This window comes from Euprymna scolopes, chromosome 13 (assembly GCF_053919585.1).
Source record: "Euprymna scolopes isolate OS-2025 chromosome 13, ASM5391958v1, whole genome shotgun sequence".
Taxonomy (NCBI): domain Eukaryota; kingdom Metazoa; phylum Mollusca; class Cephalopoda; order Sepiida; family Sepiolidae; genus Euprymna; species Euprymna scolopes.
In genome coordinates this window covers 145311200-145328200 of record NC_136494.1, presented here as the reverse complement: position 1 = coordinate 145328200, position 17001 = coordinate 145311200, and the positions used below count along the sequence as shown (strand labels likewise).

General features: G+C 32.0%; 1 protein-coding gene across 2 annotated transcripts in view; it reads left to right on the top strand.

Moving 5' to 3' along the window:
* LOC145292218 (uncharacterized) overlaps positions 1–17001 on the top strand; it is a 45061-nt gene that overhangs the window by 21031 nt on the left and 7029 nt on the right. For both annotated transcript variants that reach the window (XM_080138538.1, XM_080138539.1), the window contains exon 2: positions 3214–4471. In XM_080138538.1, the coding sequence (XP_079994664.1) occupies positions 3312–4412 (1101 nt within the window). In that variant the 5' untranslated portion in view covers positions 3214–3311 and the 3' untranslated portion in view covers positions 4413–4471. The remainder of the gene's footprint in view (positions 1–3213; positions 4472–17001) is intronic.

Below are 17001 nucleotides of genomic sequence, written 5' to 3'. Positions count from 1 at the left end.
TAAGTTTTGGCTGCATTTTCTTTTATGTAAATTAAGTTTATAAAAATATGTTCTTGCAATAACCCTTATCCCTGAGTGGCTTCCGGGCCTTGATAAGTGGTGATCACTGTGTAAAAAAAAAAATGTTCTAATAGCTGCTTTACTGTAATGTGATTTGGGTATTTTATGAGTAATGTTAAAACTCGTGTCACTGAAAACAATTTATGCATCTGCTTTTTGAAATAATGAATTTAAAGTTTTAATTTGTAATAGCTGCTAAAACCTTTAAACTAACAACTTAATCTGTTCAAGTAGGTTGGTAAAAGATATGGGTCTTTTTTTTATAATTTAAAAGAAATTTGTCGTTTCGAGAAAGGAAACATGAAATGTAAAGAGTATTTACCAATTTCAGTATTAAATCATGACTCATTGAGTAAAAGTATTTTTAATTTTAAATATATATATATATATTATTATTATTTTTTATTCAAGAAAAAGAAGTCTACTTTTTTTTGGGGGGGGGGATTATTGGTGGTTGTTTCTTGATTATGTAACTAACACAACTTAATTCTGTGGGTAAAAAACAAAAACAATTGTCATTCCAGCATATTCATCAAAACATTTCATTGTTGCATTACTTCCTCCATTTTCTAGATGGTGATAGCTGATTTGGTGTTCCCAATAAAACATCTTCCAACAGCACATAATGGTGAGAAACAAAAATAAAAGCATTAATGGTGAGAAACAAAAATAAAAGCATGCCGTCTACATATGCACCAACCTATATGTTCAAAAGCATAAACGATATCAAAAACTCCTTCAGCGACTTCATCGTTACCAGAACACAAGATTTTTCCGTTACTGGCATACACTTGTTTTGCGTTGGCAAAACTATCAATTCTAATGGTGCTTATTTCGATCAGTAAATTTTTGTTTGAGCCAAGCTATGTTCGTCTGAATTTAATGGTTAAAAGCTGCAAGAACTTTCTTGTCAACCTGATATATAAAAATAATTTCATAAATTCAGGTTCTCTACAGTGCAATGTAAACTACAATGTATTGTGGACTAAGTCACTGAGGGGAGGAAGGCATGTGAAGCTTCATTACGGTGCACTGTGATAGGATCCTCAACTAGAGCAGGCAATCAATCGATTTGATTGAAAAATGGTCAATTTCACTGATTTCGATGACAATAAAAATATGGGAGTGTGAAACATTGGTTGATCATCATTCAATCCCAGACAATGTTGGGTCTCCCTGCTCGTGATTCTCAAAAACTTAGAGAAGAATTGTTGTTTTCTGAATTGGAATCTATCCATCTCACAAAGTGACTGATTTGAAGTAGTTTTTTTCTTTTATAGCTACTATAACTGCATAAAGTGGCTTCATGCCTTGTCTAGAGCAATCAAAAACTCTTCATATCCAAAAATAAGTGGCAATTGATATTTTTTTGCAATTTCAGTTGTATTTTTTTTTTTTTTTGATTCATTGTTCAAATTTTTTTTTTTACTTATTAATTACCTTTCTGTTTGTTTCTTATATTGTCCAAGTTCAATTTAAAAAAAAAAAATTTTTTTTTTACTTATTAATTACCTTTCTGTTTGTTTCTTATATTGTCCAAGTTCAATTTAAAAAAAAAATTTTTTTTACTTATTAATTACCTTTCTGTTTGTTTCTTATATTGTCCAAGTTCAAAATTTTTTTTTTACTTATTAATTACCTTTCTGTTTGTTTCTTATATTGTCCAAGTTCAATTTAAAAAAAAATTTTTATTTTACTTATTAATTACCTTTCTGTTTGTTTCTTATATTGTCCAAGTTCAATTTAAAAAAAAAAAATTTTTTTTTTTTACTTATTAATTACCTTTCTGTTTGTTTCTTATATTGTCCAAGTTCAATTTAAAAAAAAAAATTTTTTAATTATTATTATAGTGATTTACTATTAACAGAAAAAAAATTTGATCTAATGTGTTAGTTATTAAAAAACAAAATCTTTATATGAACTAAGTGCAGTTTTACAGGGTTTTTTCACAGGATTTCCGCAGTGTTTAGGCTGGTTTGATCAAATAGACATTGCTTTAATTATTATTAATTTTCATTTATCACAAGATAACATTTTCATAAGAATTCTTCACTGCATTTTTAGTTCTACTTTGTAAACATTGGCCTCGAGACAAAATGTACACAGGACAAAAAATATTTCTATTTTCCAACAAACTTTGAAAAGCCAGAATTGAGCTACAAAAATAATTTTGTTTTACAAATATGTGGCAACGTGGAAAGTGTTTTAATTAAACAAAAATACAATTTTGGTTTGAAATACTATTCTATTATTTTTATTCAATAAAAAGTGTTTTAACTAAATTTTATTTCTGCAATTTTCATTTTACTGTCGTCATGAAAACCAAGATGAAAATTTATGCAGGTGACATGTTAACTGAACAACAATTTCACATTGGAGTCTTTTTAATAATTTTAACTCCATAGTTGGTTTTGAAAAATTTAGATTTCTAACCTCTGATGACCTTAAAGTTGAAAACAAAATCTTGCAAACTATGCTGACTCATGACTTTTGGAAAATACTCATCCTGATATAATTTTAAGCTAAAAAATTCTTATGTACTTTTTATTATCATTATCATTTTTATTTTTATGATTATTTTTATTTTTTTAATTTTTTATTTTATTATTTTTTATATTTTTATTTTATTTTATTTGTTGTTTTATTTTTTATTAGTATTATTAGTATTTTTATTATTATTTTTATTATTAAGCCAGTTTTTCGAAATTTATTTAGTACATCAAATGATTACATTTATGAATATACTAGATTTTTTAGCCAATAAAATATGGCAAAATTTATAGTCCGTTGACAGAAGAGTGCTTTGTGCCAAATTGATGGTTCAATATAATTAAATCGGTACTCATTTTTTTTTTTTTTTTTTTTTTTTGCATTAAATACTAATCCTTTTAATCTCTATAAATCCCTAACTGCATCAAGCAGATACTATAATACTTAGTTCGTTGCACCTTATCATAACAAAGGGCCATACAAAATTTCAGTCAGATCAATCCAGTAGTTTGAGGAAAAGTGGAACAAAGAGAAATATGATAATTACATGGCTATAATAACTGCTTTATTGACAGCATGAAACCAAACATTTACTTTTTCATAATTAAAAGTACGCATAAAATGCAATCATTTTTACACTTCGTTTTCATTTGTTTTTTCCAGATAACCTTCAACGTTGAAATTAGAAATGGCTTATTGAAAACTCCAGTTGCCATTAGAGTTCTTGGAGTTTTTTTTAATCCTCTCTCCTTTGAGCTGCGATGTTGGAACATCCCCCTCTGAAGTTTGCAATGGACAGTAATCAGCTGATCCTGATGGACCAGGTTAATGGGGACCAGATCATTGAAGAGCCCGATATTGAAGTGGTCACCTCTGCTGACCATAATACAGTGATCCTTGATAATACGTTAGCGATGGCTGGCTTCCCTGCTGTTGATCCCATCTCACCTCAAGAGACGATCGTCAACACAAGCTATGCTGAAATTGATGATGAGTGGCATATGCAGATGGTTGCTAATGGTCACCCAGACTGTAACAATCTCGTCACGGACGTTACCAATGTAACTGTAAAGACAGAAACTGGCGACACTATTGCGGACGCCAATTACAATAATGAAATGGATGACGAGTGGCAGATGCAGATACAACTAATTAGTTTGGTCACCGATGTGACAGTGAAAATAGAGAACGAAGAAATTGTCACGGAATCGAGTAACGACTCTGAAAATGTAACGCTCACAGAACTGGCTGCTGAGCCCGAAATTCCGTTAGAAAAACAGGAACTGAGCGAACCCAACGTCGTATTGATCGACGAGGATACGTCTTCTCTAATTGAGACTATCGACATGAGCGCACCAATTCAGGTGATAGCGGCTGAAGAGCTGGAGAATACCTACTTTGACGTCGGTATTCAGACAATCGGAGAAGAGTACACGGTTACGGATGATGTTAGTAGCTTGGACGACAGTGACAGTGACACTCCCAGTCCAGTCAGCAAGACGCCGGCTGATGTAAAACATTTAAACTCCTTCAACGTTTGTAACGTGTGCAACAAGGAGTTCTTTGATAGGTCGGCTTGTCAACGGCATATGATTGCTGCTCACGAGGAGGCAAAGTATCAATGTACCAAGTGTGATAAGAATTTTTATCGCGCTTATTCTTTGAAGATTCATATCAAGAAGAAACACAACGGAGAAGGCTTGTACTTCTGCGATAAGTGTAACAACTGCTTTTCATGCAAGTTCTACTACGACCAGCACCGAAAAAGGAACTGCACGCCAGTGCAATGCTGTGATTGTGGGCGGGGAATGGCCAATATGTTGCAACTTCAGATCCACCGGAGACGAGTGCATAAAAAGTGAAAGCAAGTCCACAATTCTTGGCGAGCATCACTTGCAGGGATGCATAATCAAACTCACAGGTAAACCACGTTTTTTTTTTTTTTTTTCGGGTTTTTTTTTTTCGTCTTATCAGAAATCTATATCTCATGTGGATAAGGGTTGGCATCCAAACCGGGGTTGAGTTTTGTATAAAAAAAAAACTTCACTCTCCACCTCAAATCGCACAAAAATTATTTCATAAGGCATAGTGGGTGTGGGGTACTGAAAATAACAAAAGCTACGTTATCGTTTCATCATTTTTGTCTTAGATTGACCCACCATGTCATGAAAAGAACAGAAATTTAGTTATCTATCGCATTTATTGATTTGGCTATTTAATACAGATATTTAATGTTTTTATCATGTATAAATGAAGAGGAAGGAGAACTTGCTTCCTAAGTCACATGTACTCCTCCTCCTCCTCCTTCCACTTGGATTATCAGTTTAAAATATTTAATACAATGCATATTTTTAGATGCACCGTCTAATAAAAAAATATTTTTTTTATAATTAACAAATAATATATTTTTGTAAATAAAAAAATTACGGATGTTTCACATAAAAAAAAAAGATAAGTTACAAGAAATAAATATTTTATAATTATGAAATGATTTTTTTTTCAACTACTTTATTTAATGTAACAATAAGCAATATACATGGCCGTTAAAATGCTTTGGATAATCACAGATTTCAAGGGGTTTCTGCTAAAATAGTCATTTTAAAAATTAAAGCACTTTAAGTCTTCAAAATACCGTTTTGTTCAGAAATGAATTTACTTTCAAATGAATTAGTAAATAATAACATACATTATATATTTTTAGAGTTTTAAGCAAATAAAGTGATAAAAATGTGAACATCATAAAACGGCATTTTTGGTAACATTTTGTAACGCCCCCCCCCCCCTCTTGATTTCTAAACATTCATACCGTGTTTCTGCGAAGAATTTTTTAATGAAATTTGGAAATTAGCCAAAAGAGATGTCATTTTTAATAATTTTGAGTGTCCGAAATTCATTTGACCACTCGTTTTTTGTTGTGTTAAAAAAAAGATTTCAAAATGATGAGTATTGAAAATTTTTTAAAAAAATTTCTTCGGACACTCACTATTAAATAAAACAATCTTTTTACTATGTTATTCGTTAAAAAGATGATTGAACAGCGTTTTCTCTAGTGGTACATAGCAATTTAAAAACATAATATCCGAAAAAATCGTTATAAATTTGAATCAAGACTTCTGTAGTATTAGTGATAGCAGCAGCGATAACATGGCGTAAACAGACGTTTTGTTTTTGTTATTTTTATTCCAAATCGATTTTTTTTTAATTGAAAATCTTGTTATAAAAAAAATTTCTTCCATGTTTAGTTAGAGCTATTTTGTTATCAACCATACAAATATTTTTAAAAATTGGGTAGTAGTAAATTTTAAAATATTTTAAGAAGCGAAAATGTGAACTATGATTGTTTTGGTTCGCGTGTACGAACGATAACACACTTCTAATTTTCGTCACTTAAAAAATGTTTTCAGTGAATTATTATCGAATGGAAACTAATCTACCCGATTATTAAAAAAAAAAATGAATAAAAAATAATCAATATTTAAATATTTGTAGGAGGTGCTCAGTTAAAAAATAAAAACTGTAGGAAAAGACATGAAATGTAATTAAAAATCAAAATAACATTAATTCAATTTTTAACAATTTGTCAACTTTAGCAAAAACTTGTTTCTTTTTTTATATTTAAATAGAATTTAAATGTTTGATATTTTTCCAAGCATCAGGTTTCTGTTAGAGGGACGTCACTTTTTTAAATAAAATTTATTTTTGTCTGTTTGTCATAATTCTTGTAAAGTTTCACAATGGGTATCAAACACCCTCTTAAAAAAAAAACTCGCTTAATTCTATATCTAATCCTAGGTATGAGTGGCAAGCCTCCTCCTAAAACCTTTAGCCTTAACAATAACACCAAGTACAAGTGGCAGAGCTCACCACTAAACAAACTTCCTCTGTGAGCTCATATAAGCGTAAAAAAAAAAGCATAAAAAAACGTTTAAAGAAAGTGCACATGATTAATCTCCCATAAAAAAAATAAATTGGTCAACTGTCCTAAAACTAGTAATACACACGGACGAAAAAACGCTTTGGATAATCACAGATTTCAAGGTAGTTCTACTAAAATAGCCATATTTTTTAAACCAAAGCACTTCAAGTCTTCAAATTACTACTGTTTTGTTCGGAAATGAATATACTTTCAAATGAATTAATAAATATGAATGTACATTATATATTTTAAGAGTTTTAAGCAAATAAAGTGATAAAAATGTGAACGTCATAAAATGGCGTTTTCGGTAAGGTTTTGTAATGACCCCCCCTGTTTTCTAAAGGTCCGTACCGTGATTGTATGAAGAATTTCGTCATGAAATTTGGGAACCAATTAGAAGAGGTGTTAATCTTAATACTGTCAAGTGTCCGAAATATTTTTGACCATTTCTTTTTTTGTCGTGTTAAAAATAAGACTTTAATATGACGAGTATTGAACATTTTGAAAAAAAAATTCTTCGGACACCCAGTAGTAAGTAAATCAATCTTTTTACTATCTTTATCAATTAAAAGTATTGTTTTATGTTGAGTAGGACCGCGGTAATTGATAATTTAAAAGGACCTACCCGAAAAAAAAATTGTTTCTAATTATCGAATTTGGTCAAATAAAGTTTAAGCAGCAGCAGCAGCAGCAGCAGCAGCTCCAGCCTGTAGAATCAGCGATAGCACAGTTGTAAACAAACACGCGTTCTTTAATTTTTATTCAAGAACGAATTAAGAAAAACATGAAAATATGAATATAAATGTTCTTATGTTTAATTAGAGCTATTTTGTTATCAGAATAACATTAGTTTAGAACTATTCGGTTTTCAGAATATATAATAACAACAATCCTAACCAATTCGGCATTATAAATCTGTTGCAATTTCTCACAAATCTCGTCAAATTTAAAAACATGGTTAAAAAAACAAAAACTTTTGTAGATATATAGCTTGCTAAGCTTGCATGCACTTTTATTCTTTAAATTAGTTTTGAACAGCGAATTAAAACAATGTTTTACTGCGAACAGCCACAAATGTTTTTTTTTCAAAATCAAAATAAGTATCAAAATCTCGTTTATACATAGATTCGAAAAAGTTGTCAAAAAACAAATATATAACAAATAAATGTTATCAAAGGCAAGATAAGTTACTTTTCTACCAAACTGGATATATTTTTTGTGTTTTTATTCAATGTAACATGTTTATTCAGCTCGAAAAAAATAGTGTTTACCGTAGAAAATTAAAAATGGCGCCCGGCCCGACTCTCTTTGACACGGTAAGTTTGAGAAAAGGAGTTAAAAATAAAAAAAAACTATACAAAACACTGTTAAAAACTCACCGAATATATGTCAGCCTATGTCACGGTAACATATATTGAGCGAGTTTCTAGCAGTATTTTGTTTACTTTTTTATTTTTAACTCTTTTCCCCAAACTTACCGTTTCAAGAGAGTCGGGCGCCATTTTAAATTTTCCAAAACATCGGTAAACACTGTTTTCAAGCTGAATAAACATGTTACATTAAATAAAAACACTAAAAAATTATCCAGTTAGGTAGAAAAGTAACTTGCTTTTGATAACATTTATTTGTTATATATTTGTTTTTTTGACAACTTTTTTGAATCTATGTGTATAGTAATACAAACCCTCAAAATCTATATCAATATTCTTGAAATTTTAAAAGCAGTTAGAAAACACATCAAACTACAATTAGGAAGCTTTTTATTTCGTTATTTTTTTTCTACTTATTAAGCGAAAGATATTTTTACAACCTGCTCCAGCGTAGTATAAACGGCCTATGGAATTAACACCTTCAACCTCGAAAATAGAAATCAACAAATTTTTGAACGCTCTTTTTGAAAAAAAGCTCTTAACTTCACCTCTAATACAAATTATGTGTGGCAAGTCTCCTCCTAAAACACTCTTTAACCCTAACAATAACACTAAGTTCGAGTGGCAAGCCCCCCCCCAACAAAATACCTCTGTAAGCCACATACAAGCATCTAAAACAAACAAACAAAAAATAGATCCTTCCTTAAAGAAAAATACACATAAAAATAAATTGGTTAACTGTCCTAAAATGCTAGAACGGCCAGGAAATGATGAATTATTTTACATTAAATTTTTGTGAAACTAACCGCTCCCCCCTCTAATATTGTTTTTGTTAGCTTTGTCTCTGTCAAGTTTTCAGTATGTTCACACATAATTTTCCTTAGCCCTACAATTAATTCAAAGTCCGAATGGCAACCCTCCCCATATTCTCATTGCATAGAAACCCTCTTAAAACTACACATAATCATCTTAAAAAAAAAAAAAAAGCATGCATATTTTCCCATAGAAAAAAAAAACAGTTAACTGCCCTAAAATGCTAGAATGACCTGTAATAGGAAATTATTTTACATTCAATTCTAAAATAATTTGTTTATCTTTCATTAAAGTTTTTCATGGCATTTTATACATAATTTCCTAAAAAGGTAGAATCACATTTTGGAGGGGTGGTCAGAAGGAGTTGAGTGGGGTTAAACAGAAGGTGTTAATCTACAATAATACCAAAGAAATATTGCAATATATTCATTTTTAAATGGTCTTATGTTTAGATTTAAGTTTTTTGTACATAAAGCACATTACAATTCAACTTTGAGTTCTCCAACTTCTTTTCTGTTTATGGATACATGGCATTTTTAAGGAATTGCTGCATATTTATGCACATTTACTGCAGATTATTTGGAAACCATAAACTTTGGGAGATTTTCAGTTGCATATTCTGATTCCTTGTACAAAAATACACTTATATGGTAAATTTCATTTCTTAGTCTTGTGTTTTAACAAAGATATGACATTTTTACTGAAAAAGTAGTGTAAAAAATGTGACGAAACGCATATGGTCTTAAAGAGGGAAAAATATCCAAACGTGTGAGGCACAAAAATAGCCATAACTTCCTTAATTTTAATCAGATTTTAAAAATTTAAAAAGATTCTTTCTTAGCTCATCAAGCTCTTTCTATGCATACCAATATTGAAATATTTCAAGCTATTTCAATTTTTTCATGTGTATTGCTACTAAAACGCTAGGATTGTCTTGAAATAGTGAATTATTTTACATTTATGTGAAACCAACCCCCACTCTAAATTCTAAAATTGTTTTTGTTTTGTTTTATCAAGTCTTCAGAATGTTCACACAATTTTCCTTAGCCCTATCATTAACCCAAAGTCAGAGTGGCAACCTCCCCACCTTCTCATAATTGCACAAAGACCCTCTTAAAACCATGCATAATCGCCTTTTAGAAAACAAACAAACAAAAAAACACCCAGGATTTATCTATCATAGGGAAGGGGGGGGTAGCTGCCCTAAAACGCTCGAATGGTTCAAAATGGGAAATCATTTTACATTAAATTCTAAAATAATTTTTGTTTATCTTTTATTAAAGTTTTTCAAGTTGTTCACATGCAATTGTCTATAAAGGGGAGGGGTAGCAGAAGGTATTAATCTACAATAATACCAAAGAAATATTGCAATATATTCATTTTTAACCAATCCTAGATTTCGATTTCAGTTTTTGGCACATAAAATGCATTACAACTAAACTTTGAGTTCTAACTTCTTTTCTTTTAATGAATGCATGGCATTTTTAAACAATCGCAGCATATTTATGTGCATTTACTGCAGATTATTTGGAAACCATTAACTTCTGGAGATTTTCAATAGCATATTCAGATTCCTTGCACAAAAATACACTTATATGGTAAATTTGATTGCTTAGTCTTGTGTTTTAACAAAGATATAGCATTTTTACTGAAAAAGTACTGCAAAAAATGTGACAAAACGCATATGGTGTTAAAGAGGGGAAAATATCCAAACACGCAGGGCATAAAAATAGTCATAATTTCCTTGATTTTAATTGGATTTAAAAAATTTAAAAAGATTCTTTCTTATCAAGCTCTTTCTATATATACTAATATTGAAATATTTTAAGCCATTTAAATTTTTTCATGTGTATTGCTATAACAATGTTTTATAAAATTACTAGCAGGGCTACCCGGCGTTGCTCGGGACCGTATAGACAATGAAAAAACAAAAGCAGATATTGAACATATGTTTTATTCTTAGGGGAGAGGAATCTTTCATCTCAAGTTTTAGCGTTACAAACAAACATCTTAACTGTAGTTTCTGAACGTATATACCGTTCATTGGATAAAACAGGGGAGGGTAGAGCGGTGGCCCTTGATATATCTAAGGCTTTTGACAGGGTATGGCACGATGGTCTTCTAAGGAAAATTAGATCATATGGAATCACTGGAAGAATTCATAACGTAATTAAATCCTTCTTAAGTAATAGAAAAATCAAAGTTGTCCTCGACGGACGTACATCCAAACAATATGACATAAATGCGGGAGTGCCTCAGGGGTCTATCCTTGGACCTCTATTGTTCCTGATATTTATAAACGACCTCCCTGATAATATTGTTTCGGAGATGGGTATATTTGCCGATGACACCACTCTCTATAACAGATATGAGGGGAAAACAAATGAACACATATCCAAGAAAATGGCAGAAACACTAGAGGATGACCTCCAATCCGTAGTGGAATGGGGACAAAAATGGTTGGTCTCATTCAATGCTGCTAAGACTAAGCTTGTTTCCTTCAATAACTACAAGAAACCTTCTCTACCACCAATAGCAATGGCCAAGAACACATTGCCTGAAAGTACTTCTTTTAAACTCCTCGGCCTAACGTTTACAGGGAATATGAACTGGAATAGATACATTGAGAGCATTGCCAAGGCTGCTGCAAGGAAGGTTGGCTCCCTCTACCGTGCTAGAAAACTACTTACGCCTGCCAGTATCCTGTACCTCTATAAGGCAACCATTCGCCCATGTATGGAGTACTGTTGTCACATCTGGGCTGGTGCATCTGCTGCTTGTCTCTCGCTCCTGGACAGGGTTCAAAAAAGAGTCGCAAACCTGATAGGTCCTGAACTGTCATCTGGGCTTCAACCTCTGTCCCATCGACGAGATGTTGCATCCCTCTGCCTGTTCTACAAATACTTTAATGGTGAATGCTCTGACGAACTGCAAACACTTGTACCTCCCCGACGTAACTACCCCCGACAAACCCGACAAGCTACTAAGTCTCATCCCTTTACAGTGGAGATCCCTAGGTGCAAGAAAGCCTTTTACTCCAATAGTTTCTTCCCCAGAACTGCGGGTCTTTGGAACTCCCTTCCGGGATTCTGCTTTCCCAACTGCAATGATATGCAGAAGTTCAAGTGTAATGTTAACAAACATCTTTCTACTCTTCTCCCTTCATAATGACCCCGCTAATTAATTCCCTAATAGTAGCCCCCTGCTTCAAAGTGGCACTGTGCCTTGTTTGGGGTGAAAATTGAATAAAAAAAAAAAAAAAAAAAAAAAACATTTGTCTTTTATATATATAGATAGTGACAGGTTTTTTGGGGGCCCACCTCGAAGATAACTGATCAGTTGACCAACTTCTAGTGGTCCGTTTGACGTGAAATTTCGATATTTGTCATCCGGGTGATGGGGCTTCGATATGATACCAAATTTGTCAAGTTTGGTTCCGTCTTTCAAAAGTTTTAGCGTTACAAACAAACATACATACATACATACACACAGACGTTTGGCTTTTATATATATAGAAGATAATAATAATAATCACAATAATAATAATAAAACTTAAATAATTTATGGCATTCTGGCATATATCTCGAGACATTATTAAAAGTAAATAACCATTTTTTTTTTTTTTTTTTTTACAGAAAAGTATCGTTCTTACGCCAAATTTATAATACAAATACTACTAATAACTTGTCTAAGAATGTCATAAATTCCTTCAGTTAAAATATCTGTTCGTCGGAAATGCCAAATCAGCTATCACCGTCTAAAAAGCAGAGAAGGTAATGCAAGAATGAAATGTTTCGAGATATATGCCGGATTGCCCAATCTTTTAATACTCAGCTTATTGCATAATAATGTATTATCTTTCAATACTAAATTAGGAGAGTTGGTTAGTGTAGTGTCTGCTCCATTGTCACAATACCCTCCTCCCAGATATTACCTCCTCTTTTGGAAAGAGTAATGTGGTCTATGTTTGTTTCTCATAATACTATCCTTCTCGATTTTACTTTTCTTGGCGGGGGGGTATTCAATTAGATTCCTATTTCAGTTACCTAAATTATTTAGTGTGAAATGAGTTTAGGAATTATATCCAAACCTAAATATTATTTTTACTTGAAAAAACAGTAATACACTAAGGTAAAATTTGCATAGAATGCTCTGCTTTACAGTTGTTGAAAAAATGGAACGGAAATTTACATTTTCCATTCCATTTTAAATTCGGTACATTTTTACATTACGTCCCACTCCTCATTCACATTCGACATGTCAACTTTTATAGTAAATAAACAATACAAAATGCGATTTTTCTTGATGAATGTGTTCCATTTTAACAAACTGAACCACAGCAACATGTGGCCGGGTACAGCTAGTATATATATATATATATATATATATATATATATATATGTATGTATAATATATAAAGTGAACGTGTGTGTGTGTACATTTCCTTACGCAATAACTGTGTCAATTTTAAGTCTACAGACTCGAAATTTGATACACAGGGTACTGAGATTTGGGAAAATCTGAGATCGGGTTTCGGCCAGAAATTTAGCTGTTAAGGGGTCAAAGTTCAACGATTTAACCTTTGAGAACTCTACCAAACTCTTCAGCCAATTTTGGGTCTAAACACTTGAAATTTTAGATATAGGTTCCTTGGACATGGATCTAACTTAATAACTTGATTTGAGCCCAAAACAAATGTTATGGGGGTCATAATAGGGGTCAAAGTTAAAAAAATTGACCGTTTTTTTTTGTTTTTTTTTCTCAACATACATCTCCAAAAACCCAGGCAACGGCAGGCTGAAATGCTAGTGTGTGTATATATATATATATATATATATATATATATATATATATATATAGCCAATAGAGTTTAGTTTCCTAGAAGTACATCCAATGAAACAACATGTGTCTACCAAAATAGTGCTCAATGAGTGAACAGAGCAGGTATATTAATTTTATTTATACAAACATTAATGGCTACATATGTGCATACATGTTTCTGTAATCACCCACGTTGGGGGATTACGTCCTCAGGCCAAGAATTACCTTCAAAAGTCAGGAGTTGAAGGTAATTCTTGGCCTGAGGACGTAATCCCCCAACGTGGGTGATTACAGAAACATGTATGCACATATGTAGCCATTAATGTTTGTATAAATAAAATTAATATATATATATATATATATGGAAAAGAGATCAAGACTGTAAATTAAAATTTACAGATAAATTGTTCAAATTTATTGTTTTTGTCATAAAACCATGTTTCATATTTAATGCCATATCCAGCAAATTCTTAGCTCTGCTATACTAGTAATTTGCTGTTTTTTTCCTCTGAAGAGAATAAAATTCTAGGATTAAGGATTTTTTAATAAAATTTCTTTGAGTATTCAGTCAAACAATAAATTTCTTGATTTCTTTTATGACAAGCTCTACTTCCTTTTATGGTTGTATTGGGCTTTTTTATTTGCTTGGGATCACTATATGAATATTTATATTAGGTTTAAGTTTACAGAAAATTTTGTCTCGTAAACTTTTCATCCATATTACCTGAATTGAGATGGATATATATATATAGTAATCTTGATTTTGAAAATTTGAATAAATTTTCAAAAAAACATAAACCCTGTAATGAAGGTATACAAAGTTTTAATTATCTGACAAGAAGTACAAATAAACAAGAAAAACCTTATTCCATGGAGTTTCGAAGAATGCAATTTTGCAAAATATGCAATAAATTTTGCAGGTTAATGCATTAAAAGAAACAAATAATATGAAATTAATCATACTTGCATCAAAACACATGCATTATTTAATGAATATTTAATTAGAAGATAACTGTTCAGCCAGTCGCTCAGTTCAAACCTTGAACGCGAGTCATCTTTGTCTCATTTCTAGCACTCCAACAAAATATCCAATTAAAAAAAGAAAAAACTATGCAACATGCGTGCATTTTTTCCTGTCTATTAATGATTGTTGCAATTAGTTCAATTGATAAAATGGAAAACTGAATATCTTTTAGTTTTGATTCCAGCTAATGACATACTTTTTATTTTTATGGAATTTTTTGGTTTGTTTATAGGACTTTAAAATTAAGCAGAAACAAATTTTACAACCTTTTCAAAGGAATTGAATAAAACAAAACATTGATCATTGTTACAAGAAAAACTGGTGCAGTTTACAGTCTGTACTGAAATAAGTTAGTGTGTGTGTGTTTGTATGTCCAACAAGAATTTTTGTTATTCACATCGAAGCAACATGAACGTGTTACTGTTAGAAAGGTACATAATATCAAAAAATTAGAAAAAAAATTGTGAATTATTTCATGTACAAATGTTGTGTTTGGAGTTGGGGGGGGGGGGTCAGGTAAAAATCTTGTTTCAACACTGTTTGTTAATAATGTATGCATGAACAGTCGATTCGTTGTTTTATTTTAAAAAACTAAATTTGCTACGTGATAACATCAATGACATTTAGGACTGATTGATAGTGTTTGCTTACGAACATAAGTTTTGCAAGTACATGCCTAGCACACAGCATTTAATAACAATACCAGACACCATAATGTTCAGCACTGGACAAGGCGCACACTACTACTTAATTTGACACTCAGTCTTTAAATCCGTAATGAGTAAATTTCTCCTACGTCTATCAAAATAAAACTTATATTATTGGATTTACAATAAAATTGACTTTAAATGGTATTTTAATATTTTTGTTGTGATTTGCATATTCGAAAAAATCGCTAATTAAATCCGATTATTAATGACGAAACCTGTCAACATAGCATGCCTGCTGGTGGTAGATCACTTTTTGCAAATAAGTGGTCGAGGTGTGTTCACATAAATACTCTAAGCAGCAGTTGTACCTGTCGATGATGTTTTTAGTTTTTTCTTTTTAGCTAATCAGAGAAAAGAATTGTTTTTGCTACGGAATTTGAACACAACATATACGTCTTTCTAGTCAAAAGTTAGAATATCTCGGAGTTAACGCTCTGTAATACAAAGATAAGTAAAGATAGAAACTTTGTTCAAATGCTATTTAATAGTGAAAATATTTTCTTTTGTTCTAAAATTTGAAAAGAATTGGATAAAAACTTTTTATACGTGAGTCGATAGAAGTCGTGACAACCGCATATAAACATGAGAATTTGTGTGCGTTGTGATGCACACAAAAAATTTGTAAACAAGTGTTCGTCAATAATTTAAAAAAAAATGTTTTGGTAGGTTAGTATGAGGATCGAACACGTACCCTTGAGTTGGAAATTAATGTGTGAAAAAAAGAACCTTGTGACGTTAACCATGGTCTACCGCGACATACAACGCAGGCAGGTTTGAATTTATTTATTTAACTATAAAAACAGGCGTCCGCAATAAAAGTTAACTCTGCTGCTTCCATTTGACCTAATTAAGAAGGTCAAATAGAAGTCACGCAGTTGTTTACCCAAATTTGACTGTTTTTTTCGCCCAACAGATGTTGGGGAGAGGGAAACCAGCTCCCAATTTTCCAGATTGAATAGCAATTGTCTGATGTACAACATTAATCAAAGCTGATTGCTTCTGGACGTTTCCCGGCGTAATGCCGAGGACTTGTTAACTTTGAATTAGTTTCGCTTTTTATACGAAAAAGCCTCATTAACACGCAAGAAGCCAAAATAGCAATAATTTTGTAAAAGTCGCCGTAAATAAATCTAGATGCGATGCGCTTTCCCAAATCGTACATATTATTATTTAGGACCCATATAAACAGTTGTAAGCGATCATAACGACCCCGGAACCGTGTGCGAGAAAAGCCTTTTGAAGACATACATGAAATGGGCACACACATTTTGCCTTTTATATATATATAGACTAGCATTGCCTGGGTGTTTGGAGGTGTGTGTGTGTTAAAAAAAATATAACGTTGGCCGGGTGTTTGGAGGTGTAAAAGAAAAAGAGTCTTAGTAGGAAGGTAGGATTGAACCCCGAAGCCTTGACGCATAGGTCGAAACAAAAGGGAAAAAAGCCATACACCTAACCATTTTGGCCACGAGGGGAGAGAAATTGATAAGCGTGTTAAGCTAAGGTTTATAAAATGAAATATATAGGTGCGAGGAAGTAGCGTGATGTTTGACTTAGTTTTGTGCTGCAAGCCAGTTACTGTTTCCCCCGCCCCATCGTTCGCTTTTCGAAGACGCGGTGAAACTGGTAAAAGTCGGGCAAATTAAATGGACAGGCGATCCCCCCCCCCCAAGAAGGCCAACAAAAAAAAGCATTTTGCAGACATACACAAAAAGCGAACATACACACGTACACACACACACATTTTGCCTTTTATATATATATATATATATAAAAGATTTATCTTCTTCCTTCTAC